This window comes from Calypte anna, chromosome 2, assembly GCF_003957555.1.
Source record: "Calypte anna isolate BGI_N300 chromosome 2, bCalAnn1_v1.p, whole genome shotgun sequence".
Classification (NCBI taxonomy): Eukaryota; Metazoa; Chordata; class Aves; order Apodiformes; family Trochilidae; genus Calypte; species Calypte anna.
The window spans coordinates 84,201,375-84,222,705 of NC_044245.1; the positions used below are offsets into that span (position 1 = coordinate 84,201,375).

The 21,331-nt window shown below is 38.9% G+C and overlaps 1 protein-coding gene across 3 annotated transcripts in view; it reads left to right on the forward strand.

The window, feature by feature from the left end:
• The window catches only part of FHOD3 (formin homology 2 domain containing 3), a 390,937-nt gene that overhangs the window by 180,686 nt on the left and 188,920 nt on the right, over positions 1-21,331 (forward strand). For all 3 annotated transcript variants that reach the window (XM_030444367.1, XM_030444368.1, XM_030444369.1), the window contains exon 5: positions 11,197-11,302. In XM_030444367.1, coding sequence (XP_030300227.1) covers positions 11,197-11,302 — 106 coding nt within the window. The remainder of the gene's footprint in view (positions 1-11,196; positions 11,303-21,331) is intronic.

The following is a 21,331-nucleotide window of genomic DNA, read 5'->3' on the forward strand; positions in this document are numbered from 1 at the left end:
AGGAAGAAGGCTGCTCCTTCTCCTCTTGCAGGCATGAGTGATGACTCCTTAGGGTTTGAAGCTGTGTGACACTTGATTTAGGGGCTGCTGTCATCACTTTAGGAGCAGGCAGCCACCTCTCCCCTTTAAAGAGCCCTTTTGGAGGCATTCTTGATTAAGTCATGAAAAAGAGAGAAATCTTTATTTACTTCCCAAATCAAATTCACCGTGGTTCCCTGTAGCAGTTTTCATATTTTTAAATTCATATTTTAAAAAGGTTATGTCTCGTTACTCTTTAGAGATTATAAATAAAATAGATATGACGTGTTAAATTGTCAAAGTCAGTTTCTCAAAACTGTTGGGAATTAGAGTGTCTTCTTCATGCCTAGATAACGTTATGGGCTGAGTTCTCAACAAATCTTAATGAAATTATAAATGTGAACTGCTTCCACCACACGAATAGCCTGACAGCTTGGGAAGCCTGATGACATTATTCATTCTCTAATCTGTGTGAGTCTTAGAATTGAAACAAGAAACCTTGTTTTGCATGGATTCCATCTACTTCAGATTCCTCATGTGTGTAATACAGTGCATGAACATTGTTTCCTCTGTTACTTCGCTCCCAAGAGGAAAATTCCTGATAGGTTCTGGTCTAGGTGAATTTTAAAGTAATTTTTAATCACAGTATTTAGTAGGAGGGAGAAAATACAGTGTATTGCTGGGTCTGCTGTCCACTTGAAAGGCTGAAATTCTGACCCTGTCAAGTCTATGATTTAAAATGTTTCTTTTTTTTTTTTTTTTTTTTTTAACCTGGGGGTTGAGTGCATACGAAACCATGGACCACAGTAAACAGAGAACAACAATGGGACTTTTTTGGTTGGTTTCCTGATGAATGCTTTGTCTTTGTAGGAAGAGGCAGCCCAAGAGGCAGCCCAAGCTTTTGTGGGTAATAATGTATTGATTAATCTGATACTGAGGTGTGGGTTATTTTTGCTTGCTTGCATCTTGCACTCATAGGGGAAAAAAGTTACAAAAGGGAAAAGATCCTGTTATTACCTGCTCTTCCATTAACTGAAGTTTTATTAACTTAAATAATAAAATATTGAAAGTAGAAAGTTACTTCCAAGTGGTGAAACAGTAGTAGATTTTCTTTTCCTTGTTCTTTCCGCCTGTTTTCAGAATTGCAGTACGGTTCAGTTCCCTCTCCTGAAAGATGGGATACATCAGTGTATTGCTTGGTACAACCCAAACAGGTAGCCCAACATTTTCAGTGGTAGAACTTGATGGGATCTTTATCAGGAAAAAGGGGCATCATGCAATTGCAAGGTTAAGTGCAGTAAGAGCACTAGAAGCAGCTGTCACAATAAGGTGGCTTTCTACCCACAGCTCCCTCATCTGACACTGGAATCAGGAAGGTTATGTGAAAGTAGGGAAGGTAATGACCGAAGTTGCTGAAGAAGCAAAATGCTGCATTTAGACTAAAGGGGAAACACAACTTTATTGAGAATATGGTGGTGGAGATCAGACAGGATCACAGTAATTTCATCTTGGTAAGAGCCTAAGTGTGACATGGAAGCAACTTTACTGTCTGAGCAAAGCACCCTTCCCTCTCTAAATTTTAATTTGCCTTTAATCAATTTAAGACATGAGTGTTTCTTTGAGTATCTCAGTTATATTCACTGAAGATATCTTTGCTTTTATCCTAGCACTGCAAACTTTTCTTTTCCTTCCTACGTGTAAGTGCCTATATATGTCTTTTACAAATTGATTATCTATCACAAGCTTAACCATGGAAGTCCGTGAGCTGATTTTTTTCCTTGATCTTCTACGAATCTGTTGTATGTAACCAAAAGGAAGAAAACTCCCCATGGAGGCAAACAAAAAAAAAAATTAAATTATATGAATGCAAAGTAAATTATGTATTGGGCCTTGATAAAATAAGCTGAAGGTTTTAAAGTTTTAAATTTTTTTTTTTCATTTATATATCAAAAATATTTCAAAAGGGAAACTACAGGGGAATAATGACTGTAAGTGAAACACTTTACTTGGGGGGGAATTCCTGTATCTCTTTATTGGTGCCACAGTGGAAATGTATAATCAATAGTGTTCTCTATATTTAAAATGTTTTTCATTTTGGAAAGACTTTAATTTTTTTTTATACTTTGTCTCATAGAGTTATCATTAGCTTAAAAGTCTTGCAAAAAATTGCTGACATTTGGTGTTTGCTGATGAGGCAACTGACTAATGGCAAGGATATGCAACAGAATTGACACTTGAGGGTGAAATTTCATTTTAATCATCACTAAAAGCCAAACTTCACAAGTCAAGTGTCTTAAATACATAACCCAATTGAAAGTAAAGGAGTATTGTAATTTCCATGCATGCTGTTGTAAAATGTTGGTTCATGTATATAGATGTGGGAATAGAAAAAAAAAGGAGTGAAAATAATTTTGTATCATGTTATGGTCATGCTTATACTCAAATATATGTGTAATGAGTTGGGAAGGTGTAAAGGGTGAGGGAGAGAAGCAAGTAAGGAGTGTGCAGTCAGCACAAGGTATATAGGGGAAAAATAGGAGGGCAGAGCAGTGGAAGCTGTGGCAGTAAAGTGGCTGAAGTGAATTTGCAGTCAGCAAAGAAAGGAAGGAGCAGGAGGTTCTGATGGTGAACAAGTGGTCAGCTTGATCATCATCAAAGCCTTCACCTTTCAAATACTTCTGCCACTGCCTCAGTTACCTCTAGCTGCTGACTGATCATAGAATCATAGAATTGGGTGGGTTGGAAGGGACATCAGAGATCATCGAGTCCAACCCTTGAACCACCATTGCGGTTGCTAGACTATGGCACTGAGTGCCACATCCAGTCTCTTTTTAAATATCTCCAGGGATGGAGAATCCACTACTTCCCTGGGCAGCCCATTCCAATGCCTGATCACCCTCTCCATAAAGAAATTCTTTCTAATATCTAACCTAAATTTCCCCTGGCACAACTTAAGACCATGCCCTCTTGTCTTGTTGAAAGTCGTCTGGCAAAAGAGACCAACGTCCACCCGGCTACCCCCTCCTTTCAGGGAGTTGTAGAGAGCGATGAGGTCTCCCCTGAGCCGCCTCTTCTCCAGGCTGAACACCCCCAGCTCCCTCAGCCTCTCCTCATAGGGTCGGTGCTCGAGTCCCTTCACCAGCCTGGTTGCCCTCCTTTGGACCTGCTCCAGGACCTCAATATCCTTCCTGAACTGAGGGGCCCAGAACGGGACACAGTACTCGAGGTGTGGCCTCACCAGGGCTGAGTACAGGGGCAGAATCACTTCCCCGGTCCTGCTGGCCACGACACCCCAGTTTAGAGCACCCTTGATCTCAAGGATTTCTTACAGGTGTGCTGGTGGGAAAGGAAGACAGCAACTGAATTTGCCTTAGCATCCTTTCCTTGGGTTATGTTCTGAGTTGCCAGTTATTAAGGAGTGAAAATACTTTTCTTAGAGATGGAGTCTCTGTGACAGCAGAAGATATTTCTCCCACCACCCCTGAGAGCTGTAGTTAATCTTTTAAAAGTAGTGTCATGACTCAAAGTAGAGCAGAGGTTTCATGATTTAATACAAGACTTGCATGCTTAGCCTCTGGCTCATATGATCCATATATAGAATTATTTTGTAGCTGCTTAAATAATTTAGGTTAAAATGTCAATGCAGTCTTGAGGGACTCATAGGACTTAAGTTTATGTGTATATGTATGTGCGTGTGTGGATGGTTTTGGAATGATTTATTTCCAGATTTGTTTGCAATAGATGACTTGGCTTTTAAAATGGTCTGAAATAAACAGTGACAATTGAATTAGATAGTATCAGGCACTTCTGGATTGGCAATCTAGTATTTTGATTAGGAGTCCAAAGAACAGAACTGGAGTTTAAAGTGTGGGAAAGTAGCTATAAATTATATCTTGGCGGTCCATGCTCCTTCAATCACTTCCTAACTATGTTTACTCAGTTTTCAAGCCAAAACGAGCTTTTCTAACTGCAAACACTGTAAGCCAATCTTGATCTATAAAATGCAACCTGTTGCTTAGCCAGTAAAAAAGCTGGACTCCAGAAATCATCTGGGATTTCTGTTTCTAATAGAGCACAGCATAACTCTTTTATTACTACATCATTGTAGTCTTGTCAATGGGAGTAATTATTTTGCTGGTAACTTTAGCAGATGTGATACATACTGAAGGCAGGTAACAACAGTTGAAAATACTCTTGTGGAGATTTTATTGTGTTATAATGTAAACTTGGGGGTCACAGAGCAAGGCAGCTGAAAGGGAGGGTCAAGAGTAACTGGCAGCTAATTTTCATTTGCTTTGGAGGCAAAACTTCACATATGCATTTGAAATTATATGGGGAACCTGTTGACATGAAGGGTCTCAGGTAATGGAAGGGCATTCTGGTCAGACTCCCGCACAGTCTCATTGCTACTGCTGCCCAGGACAATTAGGTTTAGAGGCAAACTATGGGGATGTTTTGGGTTTGGTTGTTTTGGGTTTGTTTTTTGGTTTTTTTTTTTTTTGGGGGGGGAGGGTTTGTATACATAAGGATTTGCCAGAAAAATGCTTAGGAAAGAATATCAATAGATTTCTATTCTGCTTGCACTATTAGGAAGGAATAGGAAGAGTGGAATAAGCACCTACCCACCACTGATGCAATTTCTAGTAGAAACCTGAATTTTATCCTTCTGCCTTTATTCGCTTAGTTACAGAGGAGGTTTTTCAAGTATATTGGGCAATAATCCTGCATTTTCCTTTCTTGTGGTGGAGTGCCAGATGTAGTGTCATTTGAGATTTATGCCAGAAGCAGCCTGCAGTTGTGCATGGTTTGCTCTTTGACCTGCCTCCTCCTTCCCTCCCTTTCCGCACCAGTCAGCTGCTGTCCCTCTGCCGCTAATTTACATCCCCAAATGAATGAAGCCTAATCCCTAACCCTTAATCCTCCTAAAACCCACTGAACTTTGTGATCCTATCTTGACTTTGCAGGCCATATTTATATATTTATTTAGTTATTTATTTTAAGGGAGGACAAAAAAAATCTTTTCCATTCCAAAGAGTGGCTTTCGTTGGTATTTTTGAGGAGACTTTCTGTGAGTGCACTAACATGTTAGTGTTCCTTGTTATTTTTTTTTCTACATTGAGGATCATAATCTGGGATTTCTGATTCAGTCCCTCCTCCTTGCATGCAGTATATATTCCTAGCAGGGGAATCTGAGGAAGAGGGGCTTCCAAGGAGACCTCGCTCCAATGTAATAATATAGAGTGGTGACAGTGCATTTTCCCTGCGTACTACTTGATATATGAACATAGTGAGTGGAGATTTCCCTAGCTCTTTTTAAAAAGTACTGATTTTTATTTCTGGAGGCAGGCAGTGTCTAAATGAGCTGTGCTCTTTCTGCCTGTAGGCTGGAGACTTTGAGCTTAATCCCTTAATAGGGATGTTGTAGAGTGACAGAGCAGAGGGAAGCTCTTCCTCAGACAGAGGATGAAGTGCATCAGCTGGTAGAGTGTGAGTGCAATCCTCTCTTGGGGGCAAGGCTTAGCAAGAAGATTCTCGTGGCTTTGGATGCTACTCTGGCTGCCTGTGCTGCTCTCACTTGTAGGCTGTATTATTGAAACTTTTGTGTTTTGGCAAGTTTGGTCAGTACAGAATGTGATTGCTGGCTCACTCAAGAACACGTCATGTGGAGAGCACAGGCTGGGGAACCCCATGGTTCCTTATTTAAAGAAATGAACATTATAAAATGTGCAGTGTTTAACTTAACAGAGAAAGAAGTGGATTGTACAGTATAGGATTAAATATGGGAATGCTCAAGCAACCAGAAACAATGGAATATTTTATGAAAGGAAAAAAACATTAAAATGAGGTTCTTCTTGGAGGAAACCTTATAGACAAGCATCTTGTTATGATTTCTTGGAGAGTACTCTACACAGCTGTTAGCCACGTAAGAGAGAAATATGTATGTGCATATCCAAATGTGAAAATTCAATAACTAATCCAGTTTTAGCAAATACTTGAAATAAGGCTTCCTAGCCTTTTCCCAAACATTTTCTAAAACTTTTAGTTAAAAAAAAAATAAATTAAAAAACTTGTCCTTGGGAATCTGTGTTCCAAAACCTTGATTCTTATTAGGAAGCAAAGCAACTTTCTTGTGGTGGAAGAATAATCCTGCTTTGGGTAAAAGTTTTCAAACATACAGAAACAGAAATAGAAGGCTTCAGAAAGATTTCTCTTTAGCAGTATGTAAACAATTTATCTCTGCATATGGAAGCTGCACATCAGATAAGATGCGTTCTTGTAAAGTGCTGTTCATTGGAAAAAAAGTCTTCAGTCTCCAACTCCAGATAAAAGACCTCACAAAACTGCATTAAAGAATGTGGCAAATGGTACAGAGACTGGCTAACAGGTAGGAAAGAAGGAAATCCCACATAGATATCTTATTCTGCTAGGGGTTCATGGACATACTGTAGAGCCTGTTTGATCAGAGGGTTTGTGGGGGTTTTTTGACAGTTAAACTGAATTATTGGGTGACAGTGTAATTTATGATTTTTCAGCCATAGAAGCGAGCTTTAAAATCACCAGTTTGAATCTATTTAATGTCTTTTTCATTATACATTGGACAAAAATAGAGCTCTGTTACAAAGCAACATACGCTGTCTTGGTCTCTCTTCCTTCTGAGATGGCTGAAGAAAAGAAGAGACACGATCTTCTCCAAATCTGTGAATGCAAGTGTACAATACATTATCTGACAATGCCACCAGTATCTTTTCATAAAGATTTGAAGTAGCAAGCCTTTGTGTCACTGTGCAGTCTTCAGGGTTGAAGGAGCTTAGCAGGAAGCTTAGAGAGCTTTGCCTGTGTTTTGTTCCTTTTCTCATCAGTGCTTTAGTGCCTGCTGATTCAGGGGTCATAAATCTATGCGATATTAGCGGAGGAGTCAGAGTCCATTTCCACAGCAAATGACAAACTTACCCTGCCTCCTTTTAAATGTTATCACACACATGCGGCAGCTACTTGTACATATCATTGTCACACACACCATATATTCTGTACAATGAATGCTCTTTTCCTGGAAACCTGAACCTCTTACCACTGCTAGAGAGTAGCCTTCACTCTTGAGGTCACCTAACTTGGCAAGTCAGTGAGTTAATGGGTCTGAAAAGATTATCCCAGACTAAAATTGATGTAAACATTGGCTTTTCAATGTAGAATGTATGGGTTCGGATTCCTTTCATCTTTCTTTGCACATTCCAGATGTTTGCTTCTTTCCTCTCATCATATATACATGATGGGATAGATAATGTACTGAGTTCAGATTTATGTCTAGAGCATGATGTGTTTGTACTCCGCTTCATTACACCTTCTTTCTCCCTTTTATTTGGGAGAGAAGTACCTTAAAAGCTTTTTTTAATTCAGGGTTGATTTGTTTATTCAGTGCTTTCCAAAAGCAGTCTGGTTAGAGTCCCTCGTCCCCTTCATTTCCTCTGCTGTTCCCTTGCAAATATATATCCTTTCAGCCAAGGATGACTCTGCTGCAGTGGTTTATTCCTTTGGCTGCTTTGGAAAACTTCCAGAAGGCAGATCTGACAATTTGTTTTTAAAGTCCTTGATTAAAAAAAAAAAAAATATTTAAAAATCACCAACATAAAACAGATAACAGATACTTTGCTTTTGGTATTTGCAGAATTAAAACTTAATTTTTCCCCAGGTGATACTCTAGTATGCAATCTTGAAGTTATAATGGGTATTTAAGTTTTTATTTTTCACTGAATATCAACCGCCTTTGGTGGCTGTGTGCTGTTACAAATTATCTTTTGGTTTTGGGTTCCACCTGTAGGGCTCTGAAACTGAATTACTGTTAATGTCTCTAACATAGGGACAATTCTTTTTTATCATCCAAATGTCTTTTATTTTTTAGCAAACAGGGCATTTTAGAGGTCTATTAGAAAACATTGGAATCTGCAGAGCATGGTTATTCCTCCTTTTCTTATTCTTCCAGTCTTGCTTATTTGACTGTGAATTGATCCAGAATAGATTTTTTTTTTCCCCTCAACTCAAGGATTATGCAGCACACTTGATGCACGAAATGTCTACTCAAGTATCAACAAAGGAACAAGTGAAGAAGTTCTTACCTAAAGAACAAGGAAGTGTGCTTTCAGCTAGGACACCATTACCATCTGAAAAAATAACTGAGGTTATTTCACTCAGTAGTTTATATTTTTATATACCTTGTTTCTCTTAAATTAGACAATGTGTTGTCCAATAAAATATGCATCTAGTTGTCATCATATTTGTAGAAAAGCTAGTTTGGAGGATTATTTCCCCAGAGGCTTATTGATTCTGCACTATGCTACCAGTATCTACCACTTTTTCTGAAGTTTGTGTGCTCCTGTCCTTTCTGTCCCTTGCCCTTCTTTCCGGCAGTGCCCATTCTGGATAGATGAAATTTAGCACCTTCTCTCATTAGAAGCTGGGAATTTTTAAAATTGACCTTGGCATACAGTGTAACTTACTCTCTAGGTATGCAAACTCCTTGTGAATTACCATCTTGTGTAGCTGTAATCTACCTAAACCCTGAATATGCTTTACTTTAAGATTAGATGACAAATTCCAGGGATGCATTCCTCTTTCTTGAGTTTTAGGAGAAACAAGATTCAAAATTCTTGAAGAACAAGAGGTTACTCAGGTTTCTTTGAGTCAAAAGTGCCATGTACAAAGTGATAGAGGGGAGATTTCCTTTGGGTCCCTGGGTACAGTTCTATCCCCCTGTTCTGTTGGAGGTGGCTCTCCATTACACAAGGTGAGCTTGCATGTTGCTTGCTCTCCAGTGTGGTTTGGATCTTTATAGTATCATGCATATTTATTTATGTGTTTATTTGTATGTGATTGATTTACATCAAATACCCCAAGTTTGGGGGAATTGAACATGTTATATACTTGATATTGGAAAGCATTTTATCTTGTGTCCTTTTCTTATTTTTCCAGGACTTTATTTGTTCTAAAATGTTGCTCTGGAAGATCATCTTGTGAATTTTACCGTCACTCACTGCACAAATTTACATGAGATAAATCATGTCAGAATTAAGAGCTCAGTTCTCCCAACAAACCTTTGGAAAGGATGTTACTAGAGACCACTCCTTGGGATGAGGCAGGCAGAGGTCCATTTTTCCTGGTTAACTGTTCCCCTTCCTAGGCCCTTATCCCATGTATCAGGACATGCTCTTTAGGTTGGTGGCTTGGCCAAAGGTACAGCAGCCTCTGTGCCAGCCAAATGTTACCTGCTGTGAAGAAGTCTTGAGTTGCTCAGTGCAAAGAGACATCTTAATTTTTCAGTTCTCTTCTGGAATGGCAAAGGGAATTGTACAACACAGGAAATTAGGATGTAATTAGTGCCATTTGTAGTAACAGATGGATTGTCTGTGTACCCTTCCTCTACTAGTAATCTCATCCTGTTTTGAGTTTGGCAGTTGGCAAGGTAGAAGAAATTTGTCATCTTCATAAAACTGAGTGCTGGTGTCTGTAGTGCCCTGGTTCGACAGGAGACTTTGTAAACTTCTTAGCTCTTCAGAAAACTTTATCAAGGCTTCTATAAAGCTAAAGAAAAAAATACCAACCTCAAAAAAACCTCATTGAGATTAAGAAAGAAATAAAATTTTTAGCTCAAGTGTGTGCAGTGGTGGATTTTATTTTACATATTTTGGGATTTTACAGAATATTTTTGCAAAGATATGGGGAATGATTGTATGTCTGCTCTATACTTTTTAAAATATAAATCTCCTTTATCGTGTGATGATGTTTCATCTCTGTACACGACTGTGAAGTATATAATTTTTTTTTAAATTGATCTTCTCCTGAAACATTAAACAGATTTTTTCTCATGATTTTTATATTTCTTACAAATTGATAGATCACCTTACAGCTTTAAATATCCCATTTGGTTAGCCTTTAAGAATTGTGTAACTTAGGTCTGTCAAAAGAAGGAAATTCATTAGAAATAAAGTGTCAGGCTGAAAGAACTTTGCAGTAAGTGAATTGTCATACTGAAAGGAACTTGATTCTTTTATTTCCCTAGGCAGTTTTCTAAGAGTATATTGTGAATTCAGAAACCACTCTCAACAAAACTATCTACTGTCTGGATCTCGGCTTCTTAGGGCTGTGTTATTGGAAAGCTGAACTTTCTACCTAATACACTATTGTGTATGAAAACATACATTAAACATAATCAAAAGAAGAAATTCCACATCTATGATGGTTTTGTCCACAGAATACTTCTCTTCCACTAATACTTTAAATTGGTTGTGTGCCTGATTTATATGGCTAATTCATTAAGTGTCTTTAGTAGCCTTTTGTTTGTCTGTATGAGCCTTCTGGAAGAGAAAACAGCATTTAGGTACGATGCTGTTTAGTCCCTGGGCATAGTATTATACATGTAAGAGCCCAGCAAAACCCTCTTCTCCCTGGGATGTGATTGATATGGTGTCATTCTGCTGCCCTTGGTAATGGACTGATGGGTTTAAATAAATAAGTAAATAAATAAGTCTCTCACAAGTTCAACTCTCATCAAATGCTAAGGAGTATTTTCTCTTATACTCTTTGTTTTATATTATAATGTGGGAATGTTCCTATATTTAACACTGTACTTTCTCATTCTAAGTATAGGGAAATAATATTACTTTGAGTTAATGAATGTAATGTTACATAGCAATAAATACCCCTTTTAAATGGTTTTTTGTGCATTCTTCAAATATTGAAACTGGAATTATGCTAAGGCAGTAGATGTCTTTCTCTTATTAACACTTTAAGCACTTATAAGCACTTTAATACTTTAAGCATATCTGTTTACATGATATGAGATTTAATAATATGAGATTTAATAAATTTTAAATAATTTTAATTATTGCACATAATTGTGCAAGCCCTTAATTAAAAAGAAATTAAGTCATTAGTTTTGGATACTAATCATCTGTAGTTCACTTAAAGGTAAAAAATGTTTTACCTTGCTTAGATTCCATGTATTTAATTCTGATTTTAAAATTCAGAATTCTGCTGCCCATTCTACATAGCAACTTTCATATCAACTTGTTTAAATCATCTGAAACATAAATTCAGTGTTGCAGGCATGCATTTGGTGTTACATTATGATATATCCCAAGTTTTGATTTTTAAAGTTCTAACACATTTTTCTTTCCCCTTTGACAGGATGACAAGGATTTGGTTCATGAGTTTGTCATCGCTGAAGGTCTGACTTGCTTAATCAAAGTGGGAGCAGAGGCTGACCAGAATTACCAGAACTACATCCTGAGAGGTAAAGAAATTGTATCACAAAATTGTTTTTTTTTGCTCTGAAGCTCTCACAGATCTGCTGCAACTTGCCATGTAAAATATCTTAAAAAGTATTTCTCAGTTTGGTCTCGATTCTTGTGTGCTGTGCAAAAAAATGAAGAAGGGATTAATACTCAGCACTGAACAGGATGACTTGGAAAATTCAAACATTGTCTCTCCATTGTCTAACTTTTATGTAGATTATACTGAAAAACACTAATTTTAAGAGAGAAAAGATATCCTAAAGAGCAAAATAACTTCTTGGAGTGGGATTGGTAGCTATGAAGTTAACAGTGAGAGTCATATCTTAAGGCTAGTTGGCTGGAAACAGTTTTTAGCTGGCTGATAGTTTGGAGTTAAACAGGTAATCAGAGATTAACATTCTCTTCTTTTCACTTAAAAGATCACTGGCAAAGAAGGTAGGGTTTGGAGAGTGGTACAGAAAAGGTGTGGTACTGTATTAGGAAGTGGATTTACTCTGTTGTGGCCCAAATGAATGGGATTTTCATCTAATTGAGAAGCCCTTGCTGCAAATTGGGAGAGTTCCTTCAGGATGTTGAGAGGTTTTGAGCAAGGAAAGAACAAAGAAAAGAATCTTTGCTGATGGATGATCTCATATTAAACAGGGTGCTAATGAATGCATAGTTGTGGTGGATTGCTCATTTGAATTTTCTTAAACTGATGTATATAGCAGTCTTTTAAAATGTCACTTTGATGTGTTTAGCTGCCAAAACTCAAACTGCAAATTGAGGGGTAAAACAAATACAGAAATAAGGAGAAGGATTTTTTAAGAACCAGCAATCTGCTGGCTCGCTATGTTACTGAAAGCAAGGATTCAAATCGTAAGTGTGGCTTCATGCAAAGTACTTGAAGATTAGAATGTACAAATAGGGCCTTTTGGGGGCGTATAAGAAACCAAACCAGTACCACAAATTACATTCTGTGTCAGTAGCTGGACAGTGATATAAATGTGCTTGAATAGTAGCTTGTACATAGTCAAATCTAAAAGATGGTTGATCACAATGGAACTAGACAAGGACACAAAAACATGTAAAAGAAAAGAGATTTTGTTTACAGCTAAAAGATGTTTCTGGGTGGAAACTGGCCATGGATACTCTCAATAAAATTCAGACCAGAAGCAAACTGGAGCCTCACAGTTAACAGAATGATCTGCTGATACCAGAGAAGTCAGTCACATTGGAGTTATTTCACTACTCTATTGTGTATACCTTCATCTTACCAAGATCTCATTTGACATCATCCAAGTGTGGACTGAGAAGAATTAAAACTCCTTTCCACGTGGATTGTTTTTTCTTTATCCTAGGGTATTCTGTAAAGCATCCATAATTCAGAGAGTTCACTGTGATCTCTTTCTTGGTCTCTTTCTTCTCTAGTTGTGCTGTTCAGAGGTTGGTGCCTGTGCTCTGAAGTTAGAGATGCTCTACTGATTTAAGTGAATGTTAAAATAGAGCCTTAGTGCCAGTGTCCACAGCATCATAATACTTGTTGCATTGTTATTAACAAGTGGTCACAGCTTTTTCAAAATAAATATAAAACAAACCAGCAACTGGGAACATAACCATATAGAAGTAAGCCATAGAGATAAAAAAAATATTTTTAAGAAGATGCTTTTAAGGCTTGGTGTCATCTGAAATCATGTCCTTTTTTTCCTCCTATCTTGCTGGTGGAAGAAGCTGAAGTTTCTCTCTGGGCCGTGTATCCCAACATATATTATAATAATATGATTTTTTGAGTGACGTGGAGTTTATTTCAGAAATTAAATTGGTCTTGATTGTCTTTCAGGAAGTTCAAAGCTTGTTACTACTCCAGGATTATGTCAACTGGTTTGCAGTTCCAGGAGCCAGCATGTACTTTCTGAGTAGGTCTGCATGTGCTATGAGATAAAGATAGGTTTGGAAGTACAGTGTAGCCAGACAACCTTATCCAAGTATTCAAGGAGGTTGCTGAAAAGAAACGTTAAATACGTCACCTAAGAGTGTTTTTCTGGTATATTATTTTTGGATGACCATAGTGATTGGTTGGATTTTTTTGTGGCAGTCATGTGTATTATTGCAGTGCTGCATTTTACTAAACTCAGAGTACTGGGGAATAGGTTAATAAATTTCACTGAAGTTACATCATAGCTCTGAGGTGGTCCTGGTAAGCTTTAAACTCAATCTTTAGGTGCAGAGATTTCTTTTTAAGAAAATGGTCTAAGTCTAGAATTTTTGTGCCTTACTGCTGTGGTGTCCTTGTCCTGCAGATCCTTTTGCAGTGTAATATATCCTCCTAATTCTCACTCCTTTTAACCTGAGCCATAAAGTGATTTCTCCTTAGTTCCATATTGTGGCTGCATTTCTCCAGCACTTTTGGTGTAGTTCACTGTTTTCCTCAAGTGACCCTAACCCAGCTTCCAGGGCTTGTGACAGTAAATGCCAGCCTTGGGCACTGCATTGCCTTCTCCCACCCCCCAGGGCTTGCCCAGCTGCCCATCCTCATGTCTGAGCCATTTCCAAGTGTTCTTCTGACCTTCTTTGCTTGCACTCTTCCAGAAATAGCTTTGGACCTAGGAGGGAAAATAGGTTGGGAATATAAGCCTACATAAGTGTTGTAGGTTGTTCAGTGAGTTACCAGGTACAAGTTACTTCTTGAGGACTGTTCTTTCCTTTTTCCAAAGGTCTGTGTTGTTTCACTCAATTTTTTTCTGGTTGTGAATTTCTGCTTAGTGGTTTTGACTTGGTTCAAGCCAGATCGAGCTGCCAAAAAAATGACTAAACATGAGTCACAAAAGTTTTAGTTACTTTAATGGGTAAGTGAAGAGAAGTGTGGCTTTTATATACAATACTACAAAATCCAGATTTTTTCTATTGAGTGCTAAGGAGTGACTGGTCTGCTTGGAGATCCCCTGACCTAGGTCTGTGTGACAGTACCTTTCCCAGAGCGTTCTCATTTGTCACAATTCAGTGTATACGTCCTAAACCAACAGTAGCCAGGGCTTCTTTCAAGAGTTACTCTATTGAAAGACTATTTTAGAAAACAGCCTTTTTTCCTCCATGTTCTTTACCCATTATTTACTCTTTGATGTTTGTTTTAATTGTTGTAGAGATCTAAAGAAAGTTTGTGTTTGGAGAGATTTTTTTCCCCCACAGAAGCAGGCTTGCTTCCTTCTTTTTTTCCTGCCTCATTTTCCCTTAGTTGACAATTATCCCTCAGAATGATGAACTTCATTGATAGCACTGAAGCTTGAAGTTTCTGTCCCAGTTACCGGATTGCAGTATGGTAGGTGTTGCCTAAATATTCAAAACTGAATGGAACTGGGTAAAAGTTTGATGAAAATATCCACAATTGATGAGGATTAATATGTTTTATTGTAAATTCGAATATGCTTTTGATATGATTTTGAAGTTTTCTGTTCCTTGCACAGGATTAGAAAGCCACACATGAAATGACACTGTTGAGCACAGAGGAATTAAATAATTGGAAGAATTATACTTTATATTTTCTGTTAATTTCACTAATGGTATTGGGAAAATGAGAAGGAAAAGCAGTTTTTGTAGACCAAGGCTTAATTGTTTTTAAAATTTACTGAATAAGTGAAGTATGGGGGCTTAGGGATCAGTCTGCTGAACACCATGATGCCAGAAGTTTTCTACCTGATGGGCTCCTATCCCATCTGTCTCTTGGCTGTAATAAGGAGGTTGTCAAAAGGTCATCCAGCCTTTTTTACAGACCATATTTGTGTATTTGTATCTCTAATTGCTTGCTTGTGAATTCATATCAGCATTTAGTGATGCCCATAATTAAATGAAACTCAGAGTTTGTTCTTGTGGTCTGAAATCACAAGCTACGTGTCCAGTCCAAGAAGAGAGAGGCTTCACCTCACTACAGTACAAAATGCACAAGAACTAAGGCTGTAGAAAAAATGAGACCATCAGTCTGTGTTTATATTAGACCAGGTTTGAATGAGATTCTGCCTTCAGAGAAAGGTCACTGATTAAGTGAGAGCATGCAAGGGTAATAAGAATTTGGGTTTGAAGTCTAAGTGAGAAATGGCTTTCATTTTGTTTGATGTTTTAGTTTTTTGCTTTGTGGTGTTTGTTGGGTTTTTGTTTGTTTGATGTTTTGGGGGGATTTTTTTAAGAAGAAATAAAGGAAAACAACTCCTTGGAAGGAGTTATGGTTTGAGGCAATATTTCCACTTTAATTTACCTCCTCTTCCAAATCTCAAAATTGTCATTGTAATCTAAAATTAAAGACAGGGTATATCCAAAACCTCAATAATCTATAATTAATTTAAAAATGTGAACAGAAAAAACAGGTTGCAGTAGAACCAGTTTTGGTTCTTGCTATCATGGGACTGCTGCACTTCTGATAAAGTCCCACTGGTCTCTACAGCCATTGGAGCAAGTGCAGAAGATGGTCCTGGGGGAGTGATCCAACATACTCATACTCAGATTTTGTATGTGCCCATGCAGCTATGCTGTACATAGATAACAAGAAGAGAAAGTGAAAAGAAATTGCTGGAAGAGCTACTGATTGTGAAACAGCAAGTGATTTTGCTGTTGGAATTAGGAGAATCCATGCTGTTTGGCAGGATGGTTGAATATGCACAGGAGCCATGGGAGTTGGCCTGAATGCCCAGGCAAGGGGATCAGGCTTTATAAAGCAGCAGGCAAATGGCTCAATCAGAGAGCTGTATTAAACCCACCAATGGTTAGGTCTATTTCTAAAGCCAGAGGCACGCAATCCCACCTGCACACCAACTTTAGAACAAAGTGCTGTGGTGCGTATTCTGGGAAATCAGATTAAATTCCTGAAACAACTCAGCGCTGGATGGCAAAAGACCATCTGGTTACTGTCTGTCACCGGGACACCGCGTGCCCAACAGTGTCAAGAAGCTAAAGGAAGTCAAAGGTGAGGGTGAGGTTTTGCAAGCAGGCAGTGGAAGCTGCTGCTGATAACCTTCCTCTTCTAAAAGCCAGACACGAAGTTATCAGCAAGCCAGTGGCATTTCTGCATCGAGCCAGCTGCTACTGGGAATGCTTGGGGTCTGTAAGTGTGCTCTCTGTAATAGGGGGATCATCCATTTCCAAGAATTGGCTAGCTGGTTTTATCAAAAAGACCCCTCATCGTTAACAAGGACACAAATGTTTCCAGTGCTCTTAAATTTTCCTCCCTCACCCTGATAGCTCATGTGGTTTTGGCCTTTTGCTTTAAAGGTTAGGTATTACAAAGCCTTTAGCATGAGGAAGCCCATTCTTTTGCAGTAAATGTATATGAAGCACACAGGGTTTGTGTAATATCAAAAAGCTACAAACAAGGTCTGTGAGAGGCTACGTCTCTGCTAAATAGATGTGTCTTGCTTGGTACTGCAGAGGTAAAGTAGATGGTAGTAATGTCAGTTTGGTTGTGAAAATTGAGTTAATGCTGTGTATTGTGCATACCTTTGCATTATTCCCATTTCAGTGTGAACTGGAGAACTGTTTAAAGTTTGCCAGCTGTAGAAAAGTATCCCAGGCTCAAATAAATAGAAACAGGCAGTGCATGGTTAGGCTTACCTTAGCATTTCTTTCTTTTCCTGAAGCCAAGTATGAAAACTTTCCTGACTTTCTTCTCTTAAAATTCAGTGTGCCATAAATGTCTGTGAAGCTCTTTGACATACTCCTGCAAATACAAGTTGACTTTTTATTTGCAGTCCTTTAAAACTATGTAAACTTCTCAGTTGATCTTGAAGTAGCTGTAACAAGAGCCTGTGCTTTAAAGACAAATCAAGTGCCTAAAGCTGGGTTACTTAGGAGTGTTGCTTCTGAGAGAGAGTTGCTTCCTCAGTCTCCTTGTAAATTTAGTTGTTTGATCTTTCTTCTGAGTCCATCAGATAGCATGTCAGAGTTGGACACTTGGCCTGTGGGTATTTGAACATTCATATAATTAATTTGGTGCTGGACATCAGACTGCAGTTCCGTGAAGCCATACCAACAGATGGCAGCTCTACCTGGGAGCTGTTATGCACACATAGTGCAGCTCCATGTGGAGATGCAACCTAGGTTCCCGACAAGCAGAACTACAAAAATCCCAAAACAAAACCCACTAAACAAACAAAAAACCCTCCACAGCTGTATTAGCAAATTAGTAGGAAATTAATGTACCTGTGCTAATAAGACAGTGAGCTTTGTAGGTACTAGTCATTGTTCATATCAAAAGTAACAGTCCTGGAAAAATCAGACCTCTGCCTGATGCCTCAGTACTTGTTCCTGCTATATGTGTGCAGAAAGCTCAAGATGTGCCTCTTTTTGTGTCTTGAAAAGCCACAGAATGAAAAAACAGAGATGGATTTGGCATCCTGGTTCATGCCTTCCTTGTATTGGAAGTAGTGAGATTATAAAGTTCTTCATTGTACCAGAGAGGAGTGCACATCATACTATCTCCATGATTAGTAATATAAACACTGAACCTCCTTGGTTCTGTAGCTGATTTATTTTTCACTTCTAAAAATTTCTCTTTAAGACTAGCTGCATTTATTTAATTGTACTAGGATTGTTGGCAGAGCTTGGCTTTGGAAGCCATGCAGTTTTAAAAGGAAAAAATCCTTTGTTTTCCTCTCTGTTCTTTTAGCATTTCCTTTCTTCATTTCTCATCTGCATATTTTAAAATTATATTTATTAGACTCAGTGTATGCACTGAGTTTCCTAAGAAGCACAACCTTAAGTGTTCCCTTAGTTTGTGGAGGAAGCCCTACCCTCTCCCTCCTCCCTTTCTCCTCCTCCACCGCCCTCCCCTTCTCCCTTGATGTGATTCTGAACCATGATCCATCTGGAAGCAGAGCCAGAGCCACAGTGTACAGTACAAGTCCTCCCAGTCTGGGATGAGAATTGGCACTGAAGCAAATTTGAGTTCAAAAGTTTAACCACCCTATAGTAATTTACACATCTACAAATAAACAGAGCTGTTCCTTGGTCTGTGCATTATGTGAAATGGCCTTTCATGTTGGGACTGCTTGTGAGGAGGATATAAGGTTCTTATGGTCTACATGGAATTCAACAATAACACCACCATAAAATTATGGATTTCCCTTGTTTTTAAAGCTGACAGAGGCTGGAAAGCTTTGGGTTGCTTTCTCCCTCCATGAAAATGAATCTTCAGGTTTTGTGTAATTTTTTTTTTTAATGCTTTCTGAAATTCCCATGAAATGTGACACCTCAGGCTATGCAGACCCCATGTAAAATGAGGAACTGAACCATGAAAAATGCACATCCTTAACTACTAAGCAAAGAATAAGTACTTGGGAAGTAGTCCCAGGGGCATTTAAAGCCATTGAGGATATTATATGATTTAAGTACTTAAACTTCATGAACAGGCTGATTCCAACTAGTAGGAGCATATTACAGAGAATTTCTGCCTTTTTGTAGTAATCTTACAGCCTGAAAGTATCCAAAACCTAATTCATTAAAGAAGGATGTAATGTGCATAAAATAAAGACATTCATAGTCTAGCACAGACACTAATGCTTCCACTAAGTATGCAGCTGCTTGCAATTTCGCTATGAACTATGCATTCAATGTAAGCTACATTGAATATATATACTTAAAACACAGTAAAATAGTGTTTGATTATTTCCATTTCAATATTATATACTCCACAGATGTTTGTGATGGTGACTTCTAGGCTGTCACAAAACTGCTCTATCTGGGTACAGAAGTAGGGAAAATGAGAAGCTTTGAAGGGAGGAGGCAAGGTCAAATGTGTAGGATAATTCAAAAGTGCTGTTATTCCATGAAGGTGATTACTGTGTGACAAGTGTCCAAAATGAGATTCTTCAAACGTCTTCAGAATTAATTTTCATATCCAGATGTTTTAGTTACATTTTAGCCCAGTCTGTCTTTCTTGCATATGTGCATGCATATGCACTTTTATCTATCATGTTCTTCTAGGTGCAATCAGAAAATGAAACCAGTGAACTCTCAACTCTTAAATCACTTATTTTCATTACCACAAGGCAGGCCTCTGATTAAAACCTACTGAATCAAAATATTAAAAAAGTATAGACAATTCAAGAATTTAAAAGCTAAGCCGTAAGACTTGCCTGTATTTGTACAGTAGTAGTTATTAGCCTATCATAAATATTGTGTTCTTGCATGTGTGTTTAAGAAAAACTGTTCAATATTCATTGACTGATGACAGTGAGGCATAATCTCAGCAAGCACATGCAAATATTGACATTTCTGTTTACTGCTATGGAGCATCTCTGCTTGCCTATTCTGCACAGCCCCATGGGGCACAGCAAGAGTAATCCATAGAATCCCAGAATCATCCGGGTTGGAAAGGACCTCTGAGATCATCAAGTCCAACCCTCAATCCACTGCCACTGTGCTTACCAGACCATGGCACTGGATGCCACATCAGTCTCTTCTTAAAAACCTCCAGGGACAGAGAATCCACCACCTCCCTGGGCAGCCCATTCCTATGCCTGATCACCCTCTCTGTAAAGAATTTTTCCCTAATATCCAACCTAAACCTCCCTTGGCCCAACTTGAGACCGTGCCCTCTTGTCTTGCTGAGAGTTGCCTGGGAGAAGAGACTGACCCCCCCCCCCTGGCTACCCCCTCCTTTCAGGGAGCTGTAGAGAGTGATGAGGTCTCCCCTGAGCCTCCTCTTCTCCAGACTGAACACCCCAGCTCCCTCAGCCCTTCCTCACAGGACTTGTGCTGGATCCCTTCACAGCCTCCTTGCTCTTCTCTGGATCTGCTCCAGCACCTCAATCTCCTTCCTGAGCTGAGGGGCCCAGAACTGGACACAGTACTTGAGGTGTGGCCTCACCAGCACTGAGTACAGGGGCAGAATCCCTTCTCTGGACCTGCTGGCGACGCTGTTCCTGATACAGGCCAGGGCCCCAGCTGAGGGACCCAGAAGTGGACACAGTATGTCCCTTGGAAAGGCAGAATTAAGTAAAAGCTGCATATTTACTCAGGTTGAATGAGAAAAGATGTTTTGCAACAAAGATGTCCTTTTGTTGTTTTGTAGTGCAATAGAATGAAGACCAATTGACCATCTGGCAAAGCTACTCATGGCCTTTCCTCCTCTCCTCTCTCTGCCACCTGCCATACACAGAACACCAGACACTGATGGTGGAGTGAAGAGAGGAGAGCATGGGCTGGTATCCTCCCATTCCCCATGTGTACATGAAGGTTTTCTGTGGATGCATGGGCAGAGGTTGAGGAGACCTGGAGGGGCAGCAAAGCCGAAGTTCTGTGGAAAGGCAGACAGGTTATTGTGTCTTCTCTCTGCAGGCCAGAGGGAGAAGAGTTGTAGTTTGGGGGTCTGCCTGCTAGTGGGGGTAAGCACAGATTTATCCCATTCCTGAAAGTTTTACCCAAAGTGATGGTTGTTAATCTATGAATGTATTAATTGTAACATAATTTCTTTCTCACTATGCTTCCAACAAGAGGGACTTTTCCCTTTTTTCAGTGTCATTTCCATTTTTCTTATCTAACCATCAGAGAAGACTGTGCCCACCTCCATCCCACTGGCCACACCAAAGTGCCAGCTTGTATTAGCTGTTGAAGAAGTACTTCTGCTGTTTAGGATAGATTTTTCAATAGTTTATCCCTTTGTTTGAAGTTTCTTCCCAGAGGTTTTGGTGAAGAGAGTTTACTTATGTAGACATCATGCAAAAAAAAAAGTATTTTTTCCTTTACCTCAGTTTTAATTTGTTTGCAGCAAGAAAATAATTATTCTTTCATTTTTCAACCTTATCAGTACTGTTATTTTTTTTTTTTTTTTTTTTTTCCCTTCACTCCACACTACTGGAGATGAGTAAAGTGGTTAAGAAAAAAGAGAATGAGTACTGAGGGTGTACAGAAGTAGAGAGGACAACAGGGCTGTAAACTTTAGGCCAAGGCTGGTATGTGTCAGTGCTACAGACTGGTGTTTCTGAACAACAGTGAGTAAGGAGTAGGAGGGAAGCAGTGTATTGATTCTGAACTGGCTCAGCAGACTCTGGATGAAAGACAATATA